At 50.0% G+C, this 17648-nt stretch overlaps 1 protein-coding gene across 7 annotated transcripts in view; it reads left to right on the top strand.

Moving 5' to 3' along the window:
- The first annotated feature begins 2287 nt into the window (after window positions 1-2287).
- NRP2 (neuropilin 2) overlaps window positions 2288-17648 on the top strand; it is an 89107-nt gene continuing 73746 nt past the window's right edge. For 3 of the 7 annotated variants that reach the window (XM_071434739.1, XM_071434737.1, XM_071434738.1), the window contains exons 1-2: window positions 2289-2728; window positions 14375-14552. In XM_071434739.1, coding sequence (XP_071290840.1) covers window positions 2656-2728; window positions 14375-14552 — 251 coding nt within the window. In that variant the 5' untranslated portion in view covers window positions 2289-2655. Of the gene's footprint in view, window positions 2729-3024; window positions 3135-14374; window positions 14553-17648 lie in introns of those variants that run through there. The other 4 variants (XM_071434735.1, XM_071434741.1, XM_071434742.1 and 1 more) reach the window with 4 other exon arrangements.

Genomic DNA, 17648 nt, shown 5'->3' with positions numbered 1-17648 from the left:
CTGCAGTTCCCAATGGGTTTGGTGAGTGCTTACTTGTGGGTTTTAAAAACCCACAGGAGGACTGAGCAGAGCCCTGAGCCCTTTGGCAGAATGAGGACTTCCCAGCATGGAGAGTTGATGAAGTCCAGCTTCCCTTGGAGCACAGAGCAATACCCACAGCAGCAGCAGCAGCAGCAACTGCCCCTGGAAACAGGCAGAGGTAAGCTCACGGTACATAGCATCACCTTGTGCTCAGTGCCTTCAAACCTGAGAGAGGGTCAGAGTATTACATGCTCCCAAAATAAGTATTTTTGACATTCTTCTACCTGAGCTGGAGTAATAGGTATCACCAGCTGTATTATCATCCTGTCCTGAACACTTGCAGTGGTAGAAACTACAGTAGTGCTGCCTGGTTCTTTAGTTGTGCCTTTCTTTTTTCCTGACAGTGGCATGTTGGGGAGAGGAGACTTGAGATCCAACACTAAACACAGGGCTGGATTTGTGGAGAGCAATTGAAAAGCAGCTGAGAGAAACCTCTGTGGAGCAGCAGGTAACTTCATTTCCCATCACCATTTTCTTTCCTGGGGTTATCTTCTCTTCATTCAGTAACAGATCAGAGCTGTTATCAGTTCAAGGTTTTGTTTGCCCTCTTCTATTGACCTTAACCAGTGGAAACGGAACATAATGGAAGAAAAATTGCCCCTGTGCCATATGGTACGTGAGATTGGGCTGTCTCTGATTAGGGCTTGGTAACCTCTTCCTTTTCCATGCATGTCTTAAGAAAGGAATGATTCATGCTGTGGGTTTATATTACACTCTGATATCTGTGTTATGTTTTGCAAAGGCTATTTATACACGCAAAAAATCGCACTTCGCTAGCTTGATAGTAGTCTAACTATAAGTGAGTAGTAAATAATAGTTGCATAATTCCACACCAAAATACAATAAAAAATACAGGAGACTCTGTTGCCACTGGCTTTGCATTGACTTCAGCGGGTTTTGGAGCACATTTGAGCCACAGAAGATGCAAAATCAGGTATCAAAACACACAGAAGGAAGAAGGATGCTACAGCCCTAAGGGTAACGGCTGAAATATCAGATCTATCTGTCAGGCCAAATCTGTTGCTGTCAATGAACTTCCACTGGCCTCAGAGGAACTCTAAGCGTTTGTGTTGTGTGAATGTGCTTAAACAGGTTGGCATCGTGATTTCATTGACGTGAGCTGGTAATGCTACTCGTAACTGATAGACAGCAGAGTACAAAATAATTAGTCTCATCACCCTAAATGAATACCAGTGAAATGTTCTTACTTTCCCTCTCACCCACACAATGATGTATCTCACTTCTGCCACATGCCAGTATCTTTTCACTAATTACCAACTTAAAAAACTGAGATAATATAGCTTTAATAGTTTTGTCTACTGTTTATTTGGAAGTTGGAATCTAAAGTCTAGGGACTCATCAACAACATAAAGGAATTGTTTTTAAATAGCTTTTTGGTGCAGAGTTTTAGGGGTCTTTTCACTCGCTTTGAAATTTCACCTCTCAAAGAGGATGGAGGTGTGAGTTAGCCCAGATACCAGCTTTTAAGCCTGTTGTGGTCTGTGAATATAAGCAACAAGTAAACGCATGGTCCCAGCAGTTCCAGCTCGGGCAGAGACTCCCCACCCTCACGAGGCAAAGGGGAAACTTTAGGAGCAATGCTAGGATAACTATGTGAACGCTGCTCTCGGTTTGTGTTTTTAAAGAGCATCTCGGAGAAAACGGGTTTGGAGCGTGGAAGTCAACTGTGGTACAGTCCGGGAGGGGGTTTGTATTTGTCCCTTGCAGAAGACTTTGCACCGCACCGTGGGTGCCAGGAGCGAGGCAGCGTGTGCTTCCCGCCGCCTCCCTCCGCTCTCGCAGGCGGCTCTGGTCGAGCCTCGGCGCTTCTGGGTCTCGGCCGGCAGCGGCGGAAGCCCACGAGCAGGGACAATCCTTGTCCTGATGCTCCCCCATCCGACAATTTCTGGGTGTCTCCCTTCGCACAGCCGACTCTTTTGCCGTTATTTCCATCGGGTTTGGTTCCTGCCCGCGCTGCGGGGCCGTCAGCGCCCGGGCGGGGGCCGGCCGGCACCCGCGGCACGGCAGCGCGGTTGGGGCGCGCCCGGCTCCGCGGGGCGGCTCCGCGGGGCCACTCCGCGCCCCGCGCTGCCGCGGCCCCCGCGCTGCCCCGGCCCCCAGCGCTGCCCACGGGCGGGGCGGGCGGGCGGGGCGCAGGGGCGGCGCGGTGCGCGGGGCGGTGCGCGGGCGGGCGGGGGGGCGCGGGGGGCGGCGCCGGCGCTCGGCGCTGACAGCCACATGCCGCCCTGCCTGAAAAGGCTGCGAGGCGCCGGCGGGGAGGGAGAGGAGGCGCAGACGGCGCCCCAGCCCGCACCACCGCCGCCGCGCCCCGGGGGATGCCGAGGGGCCGGCCCCGCGGGTCGCCCTAGGGGAGAGGCGCTCCGCCGGCACCGCCCGCCCCGCAGCCCCGGTGCGGGGAACGCCGCCGCCCCTCGCTGAGCCCCGCCGGAGCTGGTCGCGAGTGGGGCGCCCACACGGGGCGCGGCGCTCCCGGGGTAGGGAGGCGAAGCCCGGCCCCGCAGCCTCGGGTCTTGCGTTGTGGGTTTCGGGTTTTTTTATAATTTGTTCCGGAGGATGGATACGTTTCTTCTCGCCTGGGGATTTCTAGGGCTGTGCTTGCCCGGCTCTGGAGGCACAGCGGAGACAGGTAAGGCGCCCTCAGGAACGGGGGATGTCCCCGTCCGCCCAACTTTCGGGTTCCCGGGCGCGGTCCCGGTCTCACGCAGAGATGCTTTGCGTGGGAATAAATTTAGGGAATGCGTGAGCGATCGGCCGCGCCACGCAGCTTTCGCAGCACGGGTTTTGGAGGGGCTCATGCGTGTGGCGGGGCGGGGATGGCGCACCCCCGGCAAGGAGCGCAGCGCTTGCAGCCGCGCGGCTCCCAGCGCCCGGCGTGGAGGGGCGAGGGGATGGAGCCGCACTGGAAAGTTGCGTGCTGGTTTTTTGGGGAGCTGCGGGGAAGGGAGGGGAAGCGGTAGGGACCAGCCACATGTCGAACACCCGCATCCGAATATCCGCTGCCCCGCGCCGGTTGCAACCTCGGGAAACTTTAGGTGAGAAATTAAAATTGTCTGGCGGGAGCAGGCAGCCGGGGCCGTGCAGAGCTGGGAGCGGACGAAGCGCTGCGGTGGCGGCGGCACTCTCAGGAAAGGCTGCCCGCGGTACGTGCGGGACCTGTACGCACTTCCCAAACGCTGGGCTGTCCCGGGACAAGGCGGGTTCATGTACTGGGACGCGAGTGTCTTTTTCTGCTCCTCGCTGACGGGCTAGGCTGGACTGTCAGGAGGTGGAGGGATGAAACCCGTCTTTGCGTTGCTTCGGCATGGAGACAGGAGTGGGGCAGGCTGACGCTGGGCCCCATGCTCCCCGGCCACTGGGTTTGAATCTCGCTACTGGGGGCAACAGGGTCCCTATCTGGAATAGTCTCTGGAGGAAAAGGATTTGCCGTCCAGTGCTCTCTCGGGGCTCCTTCTGTGCTCAGGAGCTGCCTGGCACAGAACGGTAGTGCCAAGCCAGCAGCTGCTGCGCTGTGGCTTTGCCTTCCCGTTAGTCGGGGCCTCGGGACGTGGCTCAGGGCCCTGAGCTGCGGTCTGACCCGAGCAGCGTTAGATGATGGCAGAGTGCATTCTCCCTTCTCCTGCCCCGGAGCTGTGTGGCCACCCAGCTTCCCCTTGGAAAGGGGAAGTGAGAGAGTCTCTGATGCCTGAGAAAATCCCTCTCTTTTGCAGCGCGAAGCACAGACACTGCCGATAAACATTCAGCTGCCGGTTGGCATCACCTCCTTCCTTACGGTTATAAAGGAAAGAAAAAAAAAATCCCATCTTTTGTTCAAGCAGGAAAGCGAATAGGCACATGATGGGATGAAGAGAAAGGGCAGTGTCCTGGGAGGCCCTTGCTGAGTGCAACAATCTTTTCAGATGAACCCCGTTGCAGAAGCAGTGTCTGATCTCCTGGAGCAGGTTTTGTGCTGTGGCAGATCGGGCTGTAACCTGAGGCTGGCTCCTGAGGGTGCACTGGCCGGTCTGGTTGTGATCCCTGTGGCCGCTGAGCCCGAATGTGTGCCTGCGTCCATGTGTTCACCTCCTTCTATCCTGGAGTGAGCTCTGCATCAGGACTGTTAGCTAGGAAGAGGCTTGAGCAAACCGTGTCTCTCAGGCCATTCAGGCGCTGTAAGCAGTGTTTATTTGAATGCGGGGTTTTCCCGGCTAAGCAGAGCATCACATGGTGTTGGAACCAGCAAGGAAGTTGTCTCTCTGTGGCCGACACCAGCGGTGGTTTGCTGAGATGATGATGTGTGGCTGCAAGTCCGGTCAAATGACTTTATTGCCAGCACAGTGAGCAAAGGTATGGGGTAATGGGATGCAAACCTCGATCAGGCTACATTCAGCTTCAGTAAATTAGCCAGCCTAGTAAGGGAAACATGCCAGAGGTAGATGGATTTATGTTTCAGTCTGGTGTATCTGAAAGCCTTCCCCCATTATGGAAGTCCCTCTTTAGGTTCCCTAAGGGAGGTTAGTAGAGAGGGGAGACGTTTTTAATAGACAATAATATGATAATCCACATGGAAAAAAACCTCATGCAATATTTCTACAGTAAGAGATAAACAGTGCAGCTGCCAATTTGTATGTAGCCAAGCAAACCCTGAGATAACCATGGAGGAGAGTGGGTGGGAGACCCGTGAAGATAAATCTGAAGGTTGGATGGCTGTGTGTTTTTCATTTTCCCGTAAAAAGCAATGAAGTAAGAAAGTAACAGATTTGAGTGACCCAAGTACTGAGCCGTTCAGATGATGTTTATGCAGCTCTGAGCAAAGCTCACTCTGAAGCCTTCAAAATAGTTTACTTAAAAGCTATTATTTTTAGTAGCGACTTAGGAGATGTAGCAAGGTGGGGAGGGGGACCAAAACAAATTGCTGCCAAGCAAGCGCACGGCCACACATACAAACATGCACACACACACCCACACAACACTGAGTGTAGTGCCTTATGCCTGTGTGCTGTTAACTCGGCTCTTACTGGAAACAAAAGCTTTTTTAGACTAGGAATCAGATAGTTGTCGGAGCATCACTGAAAACCACTGATACAAGCTCGGTGGGGGGCTCTGACCCAGGTTAGGATGCTGCATTTTGTTTTCCTAGTTTTACTGCTACAGAAAATCATGGTGTGTGGTGTCTGGAGTGACAGGCATGCATATTGGTCCCAGAAGGCTCTATGGAGGTGCTTCCCATCTCCCTGCCTTGCTCCTTCTGCCCCCCCCATCCTCCTTACCAGTATCTTCTCTGTGTTTGGTACCTTGTGTGTGGCTTTAGAAGGTCAAAAAGAGAAAGCCCCCCACTTTGCTGGGCTGGAGCAGGCAGCACTTCCCGTCCCGGCAGGAGGGTGGGTTGGTTTCCTAGCAGAAACCTCCAGTGCTGCCAGGCACCAGGACATGGTGGCCTTGTACTGCAGATAGCTTGAGAGGAGAAAGCATCCTTCATGGGGTTTAGGAAGCTGTCAGGTTCAGATAAGGCTGGGATCCTATCCTGTGGGACCCCCAGTTGTATTAATAAGGAAAAATTAATTTTTAAGCACTGGGATTGCTGCCAAATTATATGACCTCTGACAGACCAGCTGTGCTAGGAAAATAAATTGTCTACATCTGAGACCCGTGATCCTATCTGAAATCAAAATAGAAAAAAGTTGTCATTTAGCCACAGTGGTGGGGGCAGATTGCAGCAACCTGAGAGCAAACTGGAAGCTGTTAAACTTGTTCTCCATTGTATGGTGAAGTCACCACCACCGTGCCCCCATGGAGCCTTGGGAATACAGTTGTCTAATCCGGGAAGTGCAGAGAGCTGATGTGCCTGCACACACCCAAGCTGGGGCTGATGGTGTCAGCACGGGGTGGGGGCAGAAGTGGGGTGTAAACGTTTCCCGCTCCATCCTCACTCTGTAACAGCCCTTTGACACATTTCTAATTATAATACACACGCAGAGACAAAGAGGTAGCTGGGCTATTTTCGAAATCCCTGTCTACACCCTGGTGGAAACCGCAATACTAGCAACAACATAAATCAGGGCTGTTGCTAACAGTGTTGCACACGGCTTAGCGCTACAGTAGCATGGGTTTAATCACACTCAGAATCAAAGGGTCAGCCTGCTCCCTGCCTGAGCCAAAGCGCAAGCTCGGAAGGCCGGATCCTGAGCCAGGCTTGATGCCTGTGCAGTGAAAAGACACAAACTCAGACACGGAGGAGAGGTTTGTCAGCACGAGGTCAGCAGGCACGGGGCCAAACACTCAAAATCACAACTTGGATCTGTAACCCTTTCTGTGTGCAAGCAGTGCCCGTGAATCAGGGAGGACAGCTAGAGTAATGCTGGCAGGCTGGGCTCCAGCTACAGCCTTGGGGAGGTGACCTCTTTCCAAGCAGTTTGGGAAAAGGGGTACAAGCAACAGGTTGGCATGCAAAATAGCCTGAAGTATAACTTGCAGGGGTGGATAGCTGTAAGGACTTTATGTCTGACTGTGTCTTCCCCCGTCTTCGCACTTGATGAATCAAAGAAAATGGGCTCCAGAGATAAAGTACTGGGTTCCAGTCTTTGAAACCTACCCTCATTTCTCCCTGTGCGTTTGGGACAAAGGCAAGACATCTGCCCAGCTGTTCTCATGGGTCACCCGGTCACTGTGAAATGCTGTCTGTGTAGGGCTTGAATGCTTGCCCTTTTCTATGTCCCTTCTAGTAAGATGGTGAAGCCAAAAGGATGCTCTCCTTTTATTCTGCTTATGTTTTATTGAAAGGCTTCTTTGAACCCCCTTTTTTTAAAGGAACGCATGCAGAAAGAGGAAGGAGGAAAACCCCATCTGCATGTAGACACATACACTTATAATCTCCCTGATTCCTCCTCTCTCTTCACAGGCACACAGGTCTCTACCTTCCCTCTTACACACAGAGTCACACCAGCCTTGCTGCTGCCACACACGCACACTTCTGCATCCATCCCTTCTCTGTGCCGTCCCTCACAAACCCAGAGCCCCTTGACAACTTTCACCCTCATGCACACCCCAAACTCACTGCAGCTTTCCTCCCTTTCTGTTTGACTGCTGAATATGTGCTCAGCAGGTAACAATGTGTTTAAGACATTCACCAGAATGTGCAATAACTTTGACAGTGTGCTCAAATCCAGCTGCTGCTGAGCCTCACCACCAGCACCAAAGGCTGAAGCCACTACTGCTCAGCCGTGTGCACGGGGGCACCCCTGGTGGGGCTCTCTGAGTGGCTCAGGAGGGGCTGCTCCCCTCCTCTCCCATCTGTGGGGCTCTTTGCAGCCAAGGCACTGCATTGTGCTCTGAGGCTCCAGCAGGGCCTCTGGGAGGGAGGGCCAAGCCAGGGGTGTTGTGAGATTGAGAGGCTCTGCCAGCTGCTGTGGGAAAGAGTCAGGGGTAAACTGCCACTGCCTGATGGGGAAAAAAGGATTCAGTTTCAGAATGGACCCTGACAGATGAGTTCAAAAGGTGTGAGGAAGCTGGGAGGGTGTGGGGGAGATGAGAGATGAGATAAGCTTTTTTTTCTTGTTGGAATTTTTGTAATAATAATACTAATTAGTATTTCAGAGGCATTGAACACCTTTCATCAAGCCTGGAGCTCTTTAGAGACAAATCCTAGGGGAATCTTTTTTCCATGTGTACAACTAGAAATGTCTCTTGTCTCCATGGCCCTTGAACGAGTTTGTTATTGACAGCATTAATGGGGGTGGCTCAGCAGATTTTCACCATCATATTTTTTCCTTATGTAGCCTATAGGTAGGGTGGCAGGCTGCCATGCAGGAAGGTTCAAGCTTCTGTTTCCCTGCCTGCAGTACTGGGGAGTTTTACTCAGAAACTGTCTGACCTGCAGCTTGAGGGTCTCCTAAAGCTGCCACCTATTTCTGGGAGATGGCAGTGTGTTTCCATGAGATTTCAAGCCCCTGAGAGCCTAACAGAGAGGCAGGCAAGATTTCTCCAAGTTCAAAATGCAGTTATCTGCCTCCCTTGCATGTGTACACACACACTGGCATGCTCCCCAGGATGATTACTGGAGCAGCCAGGAGTTGTAATTCCAGACCCACAGATTATACTTGCAGGCAAGCTGGGAGAATTGTGTGTACACATCTCTATAGGGAGACTATCGCTATTAAGTTGGTTACGCTGTTGGAATTGCATTTGCCTCTGATATAAGATGAAAAATAATAGTTAGTGAAGGTGGATAAACAGGATATAAAATCTCATCAAAGAGAGGGGTTGGACAGGATGGACATTTAAAGGTCAGGGTTGTCACTGGCTCAAGTGTACAGAGCGATGTCAGCCCCTGGAAGGCGGCTATTCAGAACCCCAGGGGTAGAAATCAGCTGAACTCCAGTGATTTCAAAGCAAATTACCTGGATTTGCATGCAAGATTTGGCCCTCTCATTTTCCATGGTGAAGTTTGAGTAGGTCTCTATTTCAAGGTTTCTACTTAATTCTTTTGTGAATTAACATGGGGGAAAAATGCGATTATCAGAAGTCTCCAAATCTTCTTCTCTCTCTTCCTCTCTCCAACATTCCCTTCTTATTTAAAAATAATTTGAAATTATCTTTTTTTTTGCAAAGGCTCAGAGCTAAAATCTTCCATTTGCTGAGCTTTCTAGTGTTCCCCTTTCACTGCTGTCCAGTGCTATAAAATGAATATATTGCATCCCTTCCCTGTTGCCTTAGGAAGCAGTCAAATGGCTGCATTCCTCAACTGATGGATTGGCGCGTTCCTTTCTTGCTTAAGCCCAGACAGTGTTTTATGAGCTTGTCTCATGACAGGCTTGAGACACTTTGAATCGAACACAATCCTAGTTCAAATCACAAAAGCAGTCTTTAAATTCTACTTTGCTGTGTCTCTACTTTTAAGTGAAATTTTGCTTAACCTGGTAAAATTCCTCCATTAAATGTTCTGGAGACTCTCCCTGATTGTGTGAAGTCTCAAGATGTGGATGTGGGTAGTGCTCCGGAATGAAATGTGCATGTAAGAGCCTTGTGTTGTTTGGGTGTGTTTGTCCATTAATTTGTTCAGGAAGCCTTTGAAGCTTTATCTTGCAATCCAAAACAAACACGCTTCTGCTAAAATGATCTATGCTACTGGGGATAAAACATCTAATCTTATTAGCTTCCTCTGCACTTTGTCTCTCTCCTTGGCCAATGGTTAAACTGTATGATTTAAGTCTGAGAGTTCATATGTTGTGTTTCTGCCTCCTGTGAAAGTTGTGCTCTGTGGTTTGGGGTGAGATCCCCTGCTATGTTAGCTGTGCCCAGCCAGGGTCAGAGCTCAGGAAAGGAGGCAGGATAAGCGTTAATGGTAATGAATCCTTGGCAGAGGAGATCTGTTTGTCTCCTCCATACCAAGGTTTGGCAAAGTGCTTGGACATGCATGGACCTTGAAAAACTCTGAAGAGCTGTGTGATGAACAGAACTGAAACATGGGTTTCCTGCACAAGGGCTTGAGCTAAGTTCAGCAGCTCTGAGAGAAGTGGGTCATGTATGCCAGCACCTGTATTTTGCTGTGCTGTGAGGGGATTGACAGGGCAAATCTCCTCTGCTCAGTGCTGAATCCTGGGACGGTGCTGAATCAGTGCTGAATCCTGGGACATGGAAATCTTCTGCAGTGGTTGAACAAGAGTGTGAAGTTGGGCTGGAGGGCCTCATGCCAGGAAGAGAAATTACAAGGCTAGGCAGTTCATCTGCGTGCTGTGGAACGCCCACGTCTCACTCCCTTGTTCCTTTGCTGTCCTCAAAGGCTGCTCTTTTCCAGCAGCACAGTAAGTGATGCTGCTGCTGCTTGTAAGGCATCCAGAACACCCTAATTTTTGTGTGTAGCCCTGAAAGCTATCCCAAAAGTAAACTGACCTCAGCAGGTCAAAACACATGGTAGTTTTGTGCTGGACACTACAAGTTCTGAGAGGCTGTAGTATGTATGTTTGTTGTGAAACGGGCCTCTCTGGTGATGATTATTTTTGTTACAGACAGAGTTGGCTTTAGTTTCTGTGTGGAAGGTCCAACAATAACAGTGAGCCCTGCTCTCCTGGGGTGAGGGAAATCCAGAGGGGTTTAATCGGCAGGAAATTCAAGTAGGAGAATGCCCTGCTCCCGGCCTAAGGTTTCAGATGTGCCTGATGAGCTGCAGAGCTGAAAAACCCCAAGTATAGGTGAATGTTCTTGGGGCCTGGCTATTTTTTTTTGGGTCCTCTGAGTAATGATCGCTTTTTGTGGCCTGTGGAGGCAGGAGGAGACTTCATCAGGCTGGGTGTCTCCAGCAGGTCAAGGCACAGAAAGAGGTGTCTGCCTTGTAAAGGGTGAGGAGCTCAGCTGCTGACACCCATCTCCATGGGAAACTTTGGAGCAGTGCACTGTGCAGTGCAGCATTTGCAGAATTTTGCACCTCATGACCTTCTCCAGGTCTTCTTTTCCCATTCCTGTGGCTTGATTGTCATCCTCTGGTGTAGTTCCCCTGTTGGGGTGGCCATGCATGGAGGAAGTTGCAGGGATAATTTGTGTTATGGTGAGCCTTAATGAAAAGAGGGATCTGCAGATTTCCCAACCTGACCATAAGTCTACTCCAACACTGCCAAGGAGTATTGACCTCTCTAACCTCCCTTGAGGAGCCCTGCTGCTCTCCTGTGGCCTTGTTGTTGGCACAGCACTCCACTGGCCCCTCTACTATGTGGACTGGCAGGGGCCCCAGCAGTTTGCTTTGAATGCCTGCATTTTGCTTACTGAGCAATGGGATGTCCCATGCACCTGGCAGTCTTGGCTTGTACTTCAGAATTTAATTTTAATTTTATTAAGTGAATTCAGGGCTGGCAAAAGCTGCTGAAGCCCATTAGCTGTGGAACACGTCTTGCTTCCAATGCATACAGACTGAGCAGTAGCCATGCCCCAACCTTTCCTTTTTTTTTTCTTTTGCATGGATGCAATGCATCAGTTTGGAAGAACCCATTAACATAGAACTTTGAGCCTCTGCTGAATACAAAGCAAGGCCATATTTTATACAGAAAGACAGTGGTTGGCATGACTGCGGAGTCAAACCCTATGCCCATCAGTGGGCATGGTGACAGATTTTTTTGTTCTCATTGCAGGTACCTGCTAGATACCTGTGACTCAAAAGAGAAAAAGCCCAACAGAACATTTACATAGATATTGAAGTAATTTTGCCTCTTCAGATAACTCTAAGAAGCCTTGAGTTCCTGGTATGCTATTGCCCGCCATGTGGGCAAGGCAGTGCTGTACTGAAGTAGCCCCCTTCATTTCTGTGGACTTCTTGGGTAGGAATGAATGAGAGGACAAAATGTTTCTCTGAGAGACATAAATAAGCTTTCCTGCAGGTGGGAGACTTTCACTGCTCCAGGAAGATGGTGACATTTTCCTGGTGAAATCTGAACACCTGAGGGATGTGGCTGGTGCTTGTGTTTACTTGGGAGGTTCACCTGCTTGTCCTGTTTTGCTGGAGAGGTCTCAGCTGCAGGGAGCTGGGCTCCAGCCCCTCTCATTCAGGCTGTCCTCACTGGCACCAACAGTCTAATTTGGGCACCAAGCTGACCTGAAATTAGGATCAAGAGTAGGATTTTCTTTAGCTCAGTCCCACTGAACTGTGATGGCCTTGCAGGGCAAAGGAGAAGTTTCAAGGTCAGAATTGAGTAGAACTGTGTTTCTGCTCCTGGGTTCATTAGTTGGGGAAGAGCTGACATCTCTGTTCACATGACAGTTCCCCTCCAAGTGGTTGAGCTGCAAGGGCTCACAGGGTGTTCACGGTATCTGGCATGAGTAAGGGGCTAGCAGCTTCTGAGTGGTGGGTGATGTTGGTGGTATCAGCCTAGCGGGTAGCATGTGTGTGAAAGCTGGAGAGACGGGAGGGAATCACGAGGTGTGGAAGGATTGACTGTATTTTCATTGTTTGGAGACTTTGCCCTTTCCAAGAAAAATAATCTGCAGCTTGAATATTTTTCTTTGCTGGAGGGGGTGGACATGTGTGCAAACGAGGTGTGAATTTTTATGAGAAGGTGTGAAAGTGCGTACATGAGTGAAGTGTGAATTACACGTCTATTTGTACATTGATGTCAACAAGTCCATGAATTTCTTCTTTCCACGTGAATGTCTCTTTCTCTCCCTCCCTCCAAGCCCACATAAACACATGTGTGGGCAAATATGCCTTCCTGAGAGAAGATATTTGTGCAAGAATGTAGGTTTGTAAATGTTTGTGTGTTGAGCAATCTCTCCTGTGGAACAAAACCAGATGTTTTTTGGTATTCTCAGCTCTTCATGGCAGTGCTGCATTTTTTCCCCTCGTATTTTTCAGGATACTTACAGGATTATTTTAAGAAAAAGGGAAGGCTGCAGATCTGCCTTTGGGTGTGTGCGAAGAAAGTTATTTTGAAGAATGAATGTGTTAGAGGGCATGAAAAACATGGGGGAAACTGAGTGTTTTTTCACGGCAAAGGAAGCCTCGCTGGCCCGTGAAGGGCCCTCCTGTTGCCCTTGTTTTTGCACAGGACACGTGCATTTTCTGCAGGCAGCGTGCAGGCAGCAGGTTGTTTATTCAAAGTGCTTTTTTTCCAGGAAGCATTTCTGCTGAGGGTCCTGCCTGACTCCTGCTGCTCGCCTTGGCTCTGGCAAGAGGGCAATATGAGCTCAGACTGGGATGTGCCTACCGAGAGCTGGTAGACTTGTGACAGCCTGGCAGGGGACACCCCTGGGACCTGGCAAACCCTATGGCAGAGGAACGGAGCCAGACCCGCAGCAAGGGGCTGAGGCCACACAATCTGCACTGCTTTGCTTCTCCTGGGTGGGCCTGGGGCATTGCAGTGAGTGCTGCTGTGGAGGGAGAGGAACATCGCTCAGGACCAAGGCAATGGGGAACACGGTGGAACACACCCTTTGCTCATGGAGCTGCTGGGATGTGTGGTTACCCTCCTATATCAAGGGTGATGCTTCTCTGTGCCTTGGCTCCCTTGGGGGTGTGGGTTGTGCTGCAGCCTCCATCTCAGGGTGTGCAAATGTGGGTCTTGGGAAAACCCAGTTGCATCCTCCTGCATGTCCAGGATCCTCTGGGGCTGTGGGGCTAACCTGACAGTGGGAACATCTCACGAGGGTTTGCTTCCCACATTGTACCCACTGCTTATTGTCAGGGAGGACAACTTTCCACAATGTGGGACCGGGGTAATCCCATATGCCTGCCAGCCTGCCCTATGGAGGGACTTAGGCCTTTGTTGGGTTTTGCCCATTTTGGTGGGGTTTGTGTGTTTTTCTGGGTATGAAGAGGCAATATTGTCTTCTGGAGGCAGCTGTTGCAGCTTGTGGGCCTGGGTGCTGATACAAGGGGGTGGCAGGGGAGTGGGGAAAGCAGGACACACAATGGGGGCCCATGGAGAAAGGGACTTTGGGATTTGTAGTGCATTATCAAGTGACCCCATGATGGAGATTTTCCTCCCAGCAAGTAATGCAATAATAAATTTGATTTGCAGCATTCATGAGATTAAATGTTTTTTTGATTACAAAATCACCCTCTAGGGCCTGCTCTAGCCCAAAGCTGAGAGAGCTTCCTCTGCTTACCACGCAGCCATTGCCAGCCATTTGTGGGCTAGTCCCACAAAACCACCACTGCTGATTATCTGTGTCTGCAGCTCCAGTGCATGGGTTAGCTTGCAGGTTGGGGAGGGAGACACAGCAAACGGAGAGGGGCTTTCATGGGGTTGCAGGCTGGGGCCAGGAAGGACAGGTGCTGTCCTTAGCTCTGCCACACAGTGTGGGTGGGTCTGGGCTCACCAGCAACCCTGACATGCCTCAGTTTCCTTGCCTGGAAACAGCACAGTTTTCTGCCCTCCTGCAGCTGGATTGAATTTGTAGTGTCTAAATTCTGGTGTCTCCTGAGGCAGCTGTGGGAGACTGACACAGAACAGCTTGCAAAGGAGGCAAAAGAAGGGATAAAATGAGGCAGCTACAGATGATCTGATATCAATCTGTCTCTTACTTTATGGCTCTGTAATTGCCTTGGCAAGAGCATTCATTTCTCTTTTCTGGTCTGTGTGAAATGTGGTATGTAAGTGTGGCAGGAGGTGGAGGGGAAAGGAGTATGTTTGTTCTGCAGAATAATTCTCCTTGCCCAGAGATTAATATCAATATTAGAGTACCAAAGGGATGTCAATGGGCTGGAGAATGGTCTTTATCAGACCACTCCTATCAGTGGCCCAGGGAGGCCTGCTGTGCACACCTGATGCCCAGAACATCTCTCAATGCCTTGTTCCCTTCTGTGTCTCTGCAGCTCAGCCATGCGGGGGTCGCCTGAACTCCAAGGATGCTGGGTACATCACCTCACCAGGGTACCCCAATGACTACCCCTCCCACCAGAACTGTGAATGGGTCATCTACACCCCTGAATCCAACCAGAAGATTATCCTCAACTTCAACCCTCACTTCGAAATCGAAAAACATGACTGCAAGTAAGAGCCTTCCTCTACCTCTCTAGTACATAGTTACCCCCTCTTCCTGCTTTTACCTAGTCTTGGGTATGGGTCTTGTACTTCTTTCCACTTGAAATCAAGCATCACTCTGAGCCCCCACAGTGCTGCATCTCTTTGCCTTTCCAGAGCAAGGGTTGCCTGTGAGGTTGTAAGATGCTGCTTTGGACACATAGGATGAGCCTACTCTGCAATGAACTTGTAGTTCTTAACTTGGCCTGATACCACCTGAAAGCAAGATCCAACTGGTTAAAAGGTTAAAAGGCAGCTGTTTTTTCTGTGTTGAAGTAGCCTCACTCTTCTTTTAAACCATGCTGGGAGAGCAGAGCAATTTCCTGCTGTGTAACTAGGCAGAGGTATGGCAGAGTGCCCTGTGGCTGGAGACCCAGATTCGTGCCATGTGAGGCTGGAGACATGGTGGTCTGAGCTGTTTGGGCTGGATCTGATTTCCCATAGTGCTTTTTCTGCTGTGTTTAGTAAACTGGGGAGATGGGGTTTTTTGCCTTTTATTCCCTTTTTCTTCTAAGAAAGGACCCAGAAACTAGATGTCTGGGAAAAACAATTAACAACTAGTAAAGAATAATTAAAGGCATCAAAGGGCACCATAAAAGGCTGAGTTAATAATATGGTCTCAGCAGACATAGAAACCTGTGGGTTTCATCTGGAATGCACAGCCAGCTACAGGGATGCCTGAGTGTGAAGGAGCTTGGGGTCTCCTAAAACAGGCCTGACATAACAGTCCTGCTCAATACACTGGTCCTGTTGATTAAAAGGGGGTTGCATATGGAGAGGGAAATTCTGTTTGTAAAAAAGGACAAAGGAACAGGGGAAGCGTTTATGGGGCTGCAGAATCAGTCCTGCGGAGAACAAAGAATTCAGCATGGGTTTGATGATGTACTGAAGGTTATGAAGTGCAGAGCTGGATCCTCAGCTATCATAAATCAGCATAGCTCCTCTAACTCTAATGAAGGTGTGCTGATTGATGTCATTGGGGATTTTGTCACCCCCTACAGATAAAGTCTGGGCTAATAAGGCTTTGAACACCATGAACTCTCCCTGAAGTCACCATGTGTGCAAGTTGTTTAGCGCTTTGCAGGATCAGGCCTGTGTATAAAGAAGGGAGAAGGTACAGAAAGGCTTAAAGTGGGCATAGATGAACACAACAAGGCCTTGCAGTGGAGGTGAGAATGATAGATGCTATCAGATTTTATTGCTGCTTGCATAGGCTGAACTGCACAGCCTCCTCATAGCTAATGCAGTTGCCCCAAATTCACAGTAATAAAAGCTGTATAGGCCCGTATTTGCAGTCTGAAGAGTGTGCCATATGTACGGGCCAGGACAGTGTTGTGTGCAGGGCAGGGATCAAACTGGGCCAGAGGTACTCCAGCTTCTGCCTCTTCAAGGCCTCAGGCAAGCAAAAACAGGTTGGTCAGAGAGCTGGAAATCCCCATGGGCACCAGGCTTTTCCTCCACCTGTAGGAAGGTGCCAGTTTTAGCTCTGATCATCTTGTGCAACTTTTGCCATGCTTTGCTGCCTGTGAGAGAGCATTGTCTGGTCCCAGGCTGCAGGTGGTGTGTTCAGTAGTGTGCTCAGGACTGCCTGAGCTCTGGGGGTGTTGGTTATGCCTTTGCTGCTTTTTGCTTTACAGTGGCAATCTTCTGAGTGGCTGCTGTGTGGTCTCACTATTTCCCTTTTTGCGTGTACGTGCACAAGGAAGCTTTTCTTAAAGGGAAATAGGATTTATCCACTTGAGCTTCTGCCGGCCACAGCTGTGAGCTGAGAGCCAAGCTGACTTAGGGTGCCTGCTCTCTCAAGCCAGCACTGAAGAGGAGTGGGTTTGAAAGAGCTTCATGGACAGTGCTTGATAGGAAGCATAACAGAACAATGAAAACAGTGTATGATAAACATGGCCTGAAAGAAATGGATAGGAGTGAGATTATTTTAAGTGACCGACCAGGAGGAGGCAAATATGAACACTGCGTAAAGCTTGGGCATTAATAGATTACATTAATAATAGGTCACCATATAGTGATAAATCTCATCTGAGTGTCAGAGGGTTTTTTATGAAGAAGCAAGGACCTCATTGCAGCTGCAGGTGTGAACCTTAACAGGAACAGGAGATCAGCATCAAAGACAGTCTCAGGGCAGAGCCCTCCTTTTGACATCTCATCATTAATATAGAGCACATTCACATCAAGGTGACAGGCAGATGGACTCCATGGAGGCACTCACTCTCTGGGCAGACAAGGTCCCCTGCTCCGGTGTTGCTACCTGGCTGCTATTGGAGCAACAATGGGGCTAGTCTGTGCTTCCAGCTGCCAGAGGTAAACACCATAACCCCTTCCTCTGTTGCTTCTTCTTTCAACATTTCATTTTACCTTATTAGGCTAAAGTTTCTCCCTCATAAAGCATAACATTTACATTCCTAAAACCCATTTGAAAGCCTACAAAAATGTCTCCAAAGTCTTTTTAGTTTTGCTGTGTCCCTTCTGGCCTTCCTTGTATCTGCTTTGGATTTCCCTCTGGGACAGGAGGCATTTCCTCCTGTGTTTTGTGCTGTGCCTGACACCCTGGGGATCTCTGAGGAAAGGTCAAAGATTTCCTCTCGGCCAGCAGCTGGCTGGAAGGGGCCTGTGAAAGTGGTGCTGCCTAGATGCCAGAGCAAGAGCTGCCTTCAGAGAACAGCTTTGGCAGCCTGGAGGATGGAAACATCAGCCAGGGATGGATGCCCAAGGTGGCAGACAGAGGTGGCTGCTCAGTGCTGCTTGTTGCTATTGTTTTCTGGAAGCACACCTGGGCTTTTATTTTTCAGCTGTGTCCAGCTGCATTAACTAACTGCACTCTATCACCACCATCATGAAAAGAGTAATTTGGTGTAATTGAAGCCCCAGAACATCTCTCTCTGAGTGCTGTGTCTGTGCTCTGAGGAAGTGTCTTGCTTTGGGAGCACACTAGGTTGAGAAAATTGGCCTCCTCCTGCTGTTGTGGCTATTGTGTACCAGCAGGGATCCCTGTGGCAGGGAGGGTGGGCATGCTGTGACAAGGAGTAGGGGCCAGGGCTATTGTTTGTGCTGTCC

Source organism: Agelaius tricolor, unplaced genomic scaffold (genome assembly GCF_023055355.1).
Source record: "Agelaius tricolor isolate 1412-34295 unplaced genomic scaffold, bAgeTri1.0.p SCAF_10, whole genome shotgun sequence".
NCBI classification, from domain to species: Eukaryota; Metazoa; Chordata; class Aves; order Passeriformes; family Icteridae; genus Agelaius; species Agelaius tricolor.
Note: the sequence above shows the minus strand (reverse complement) of the source record. Positions and strands in the feature narration are given on the sequence as shown.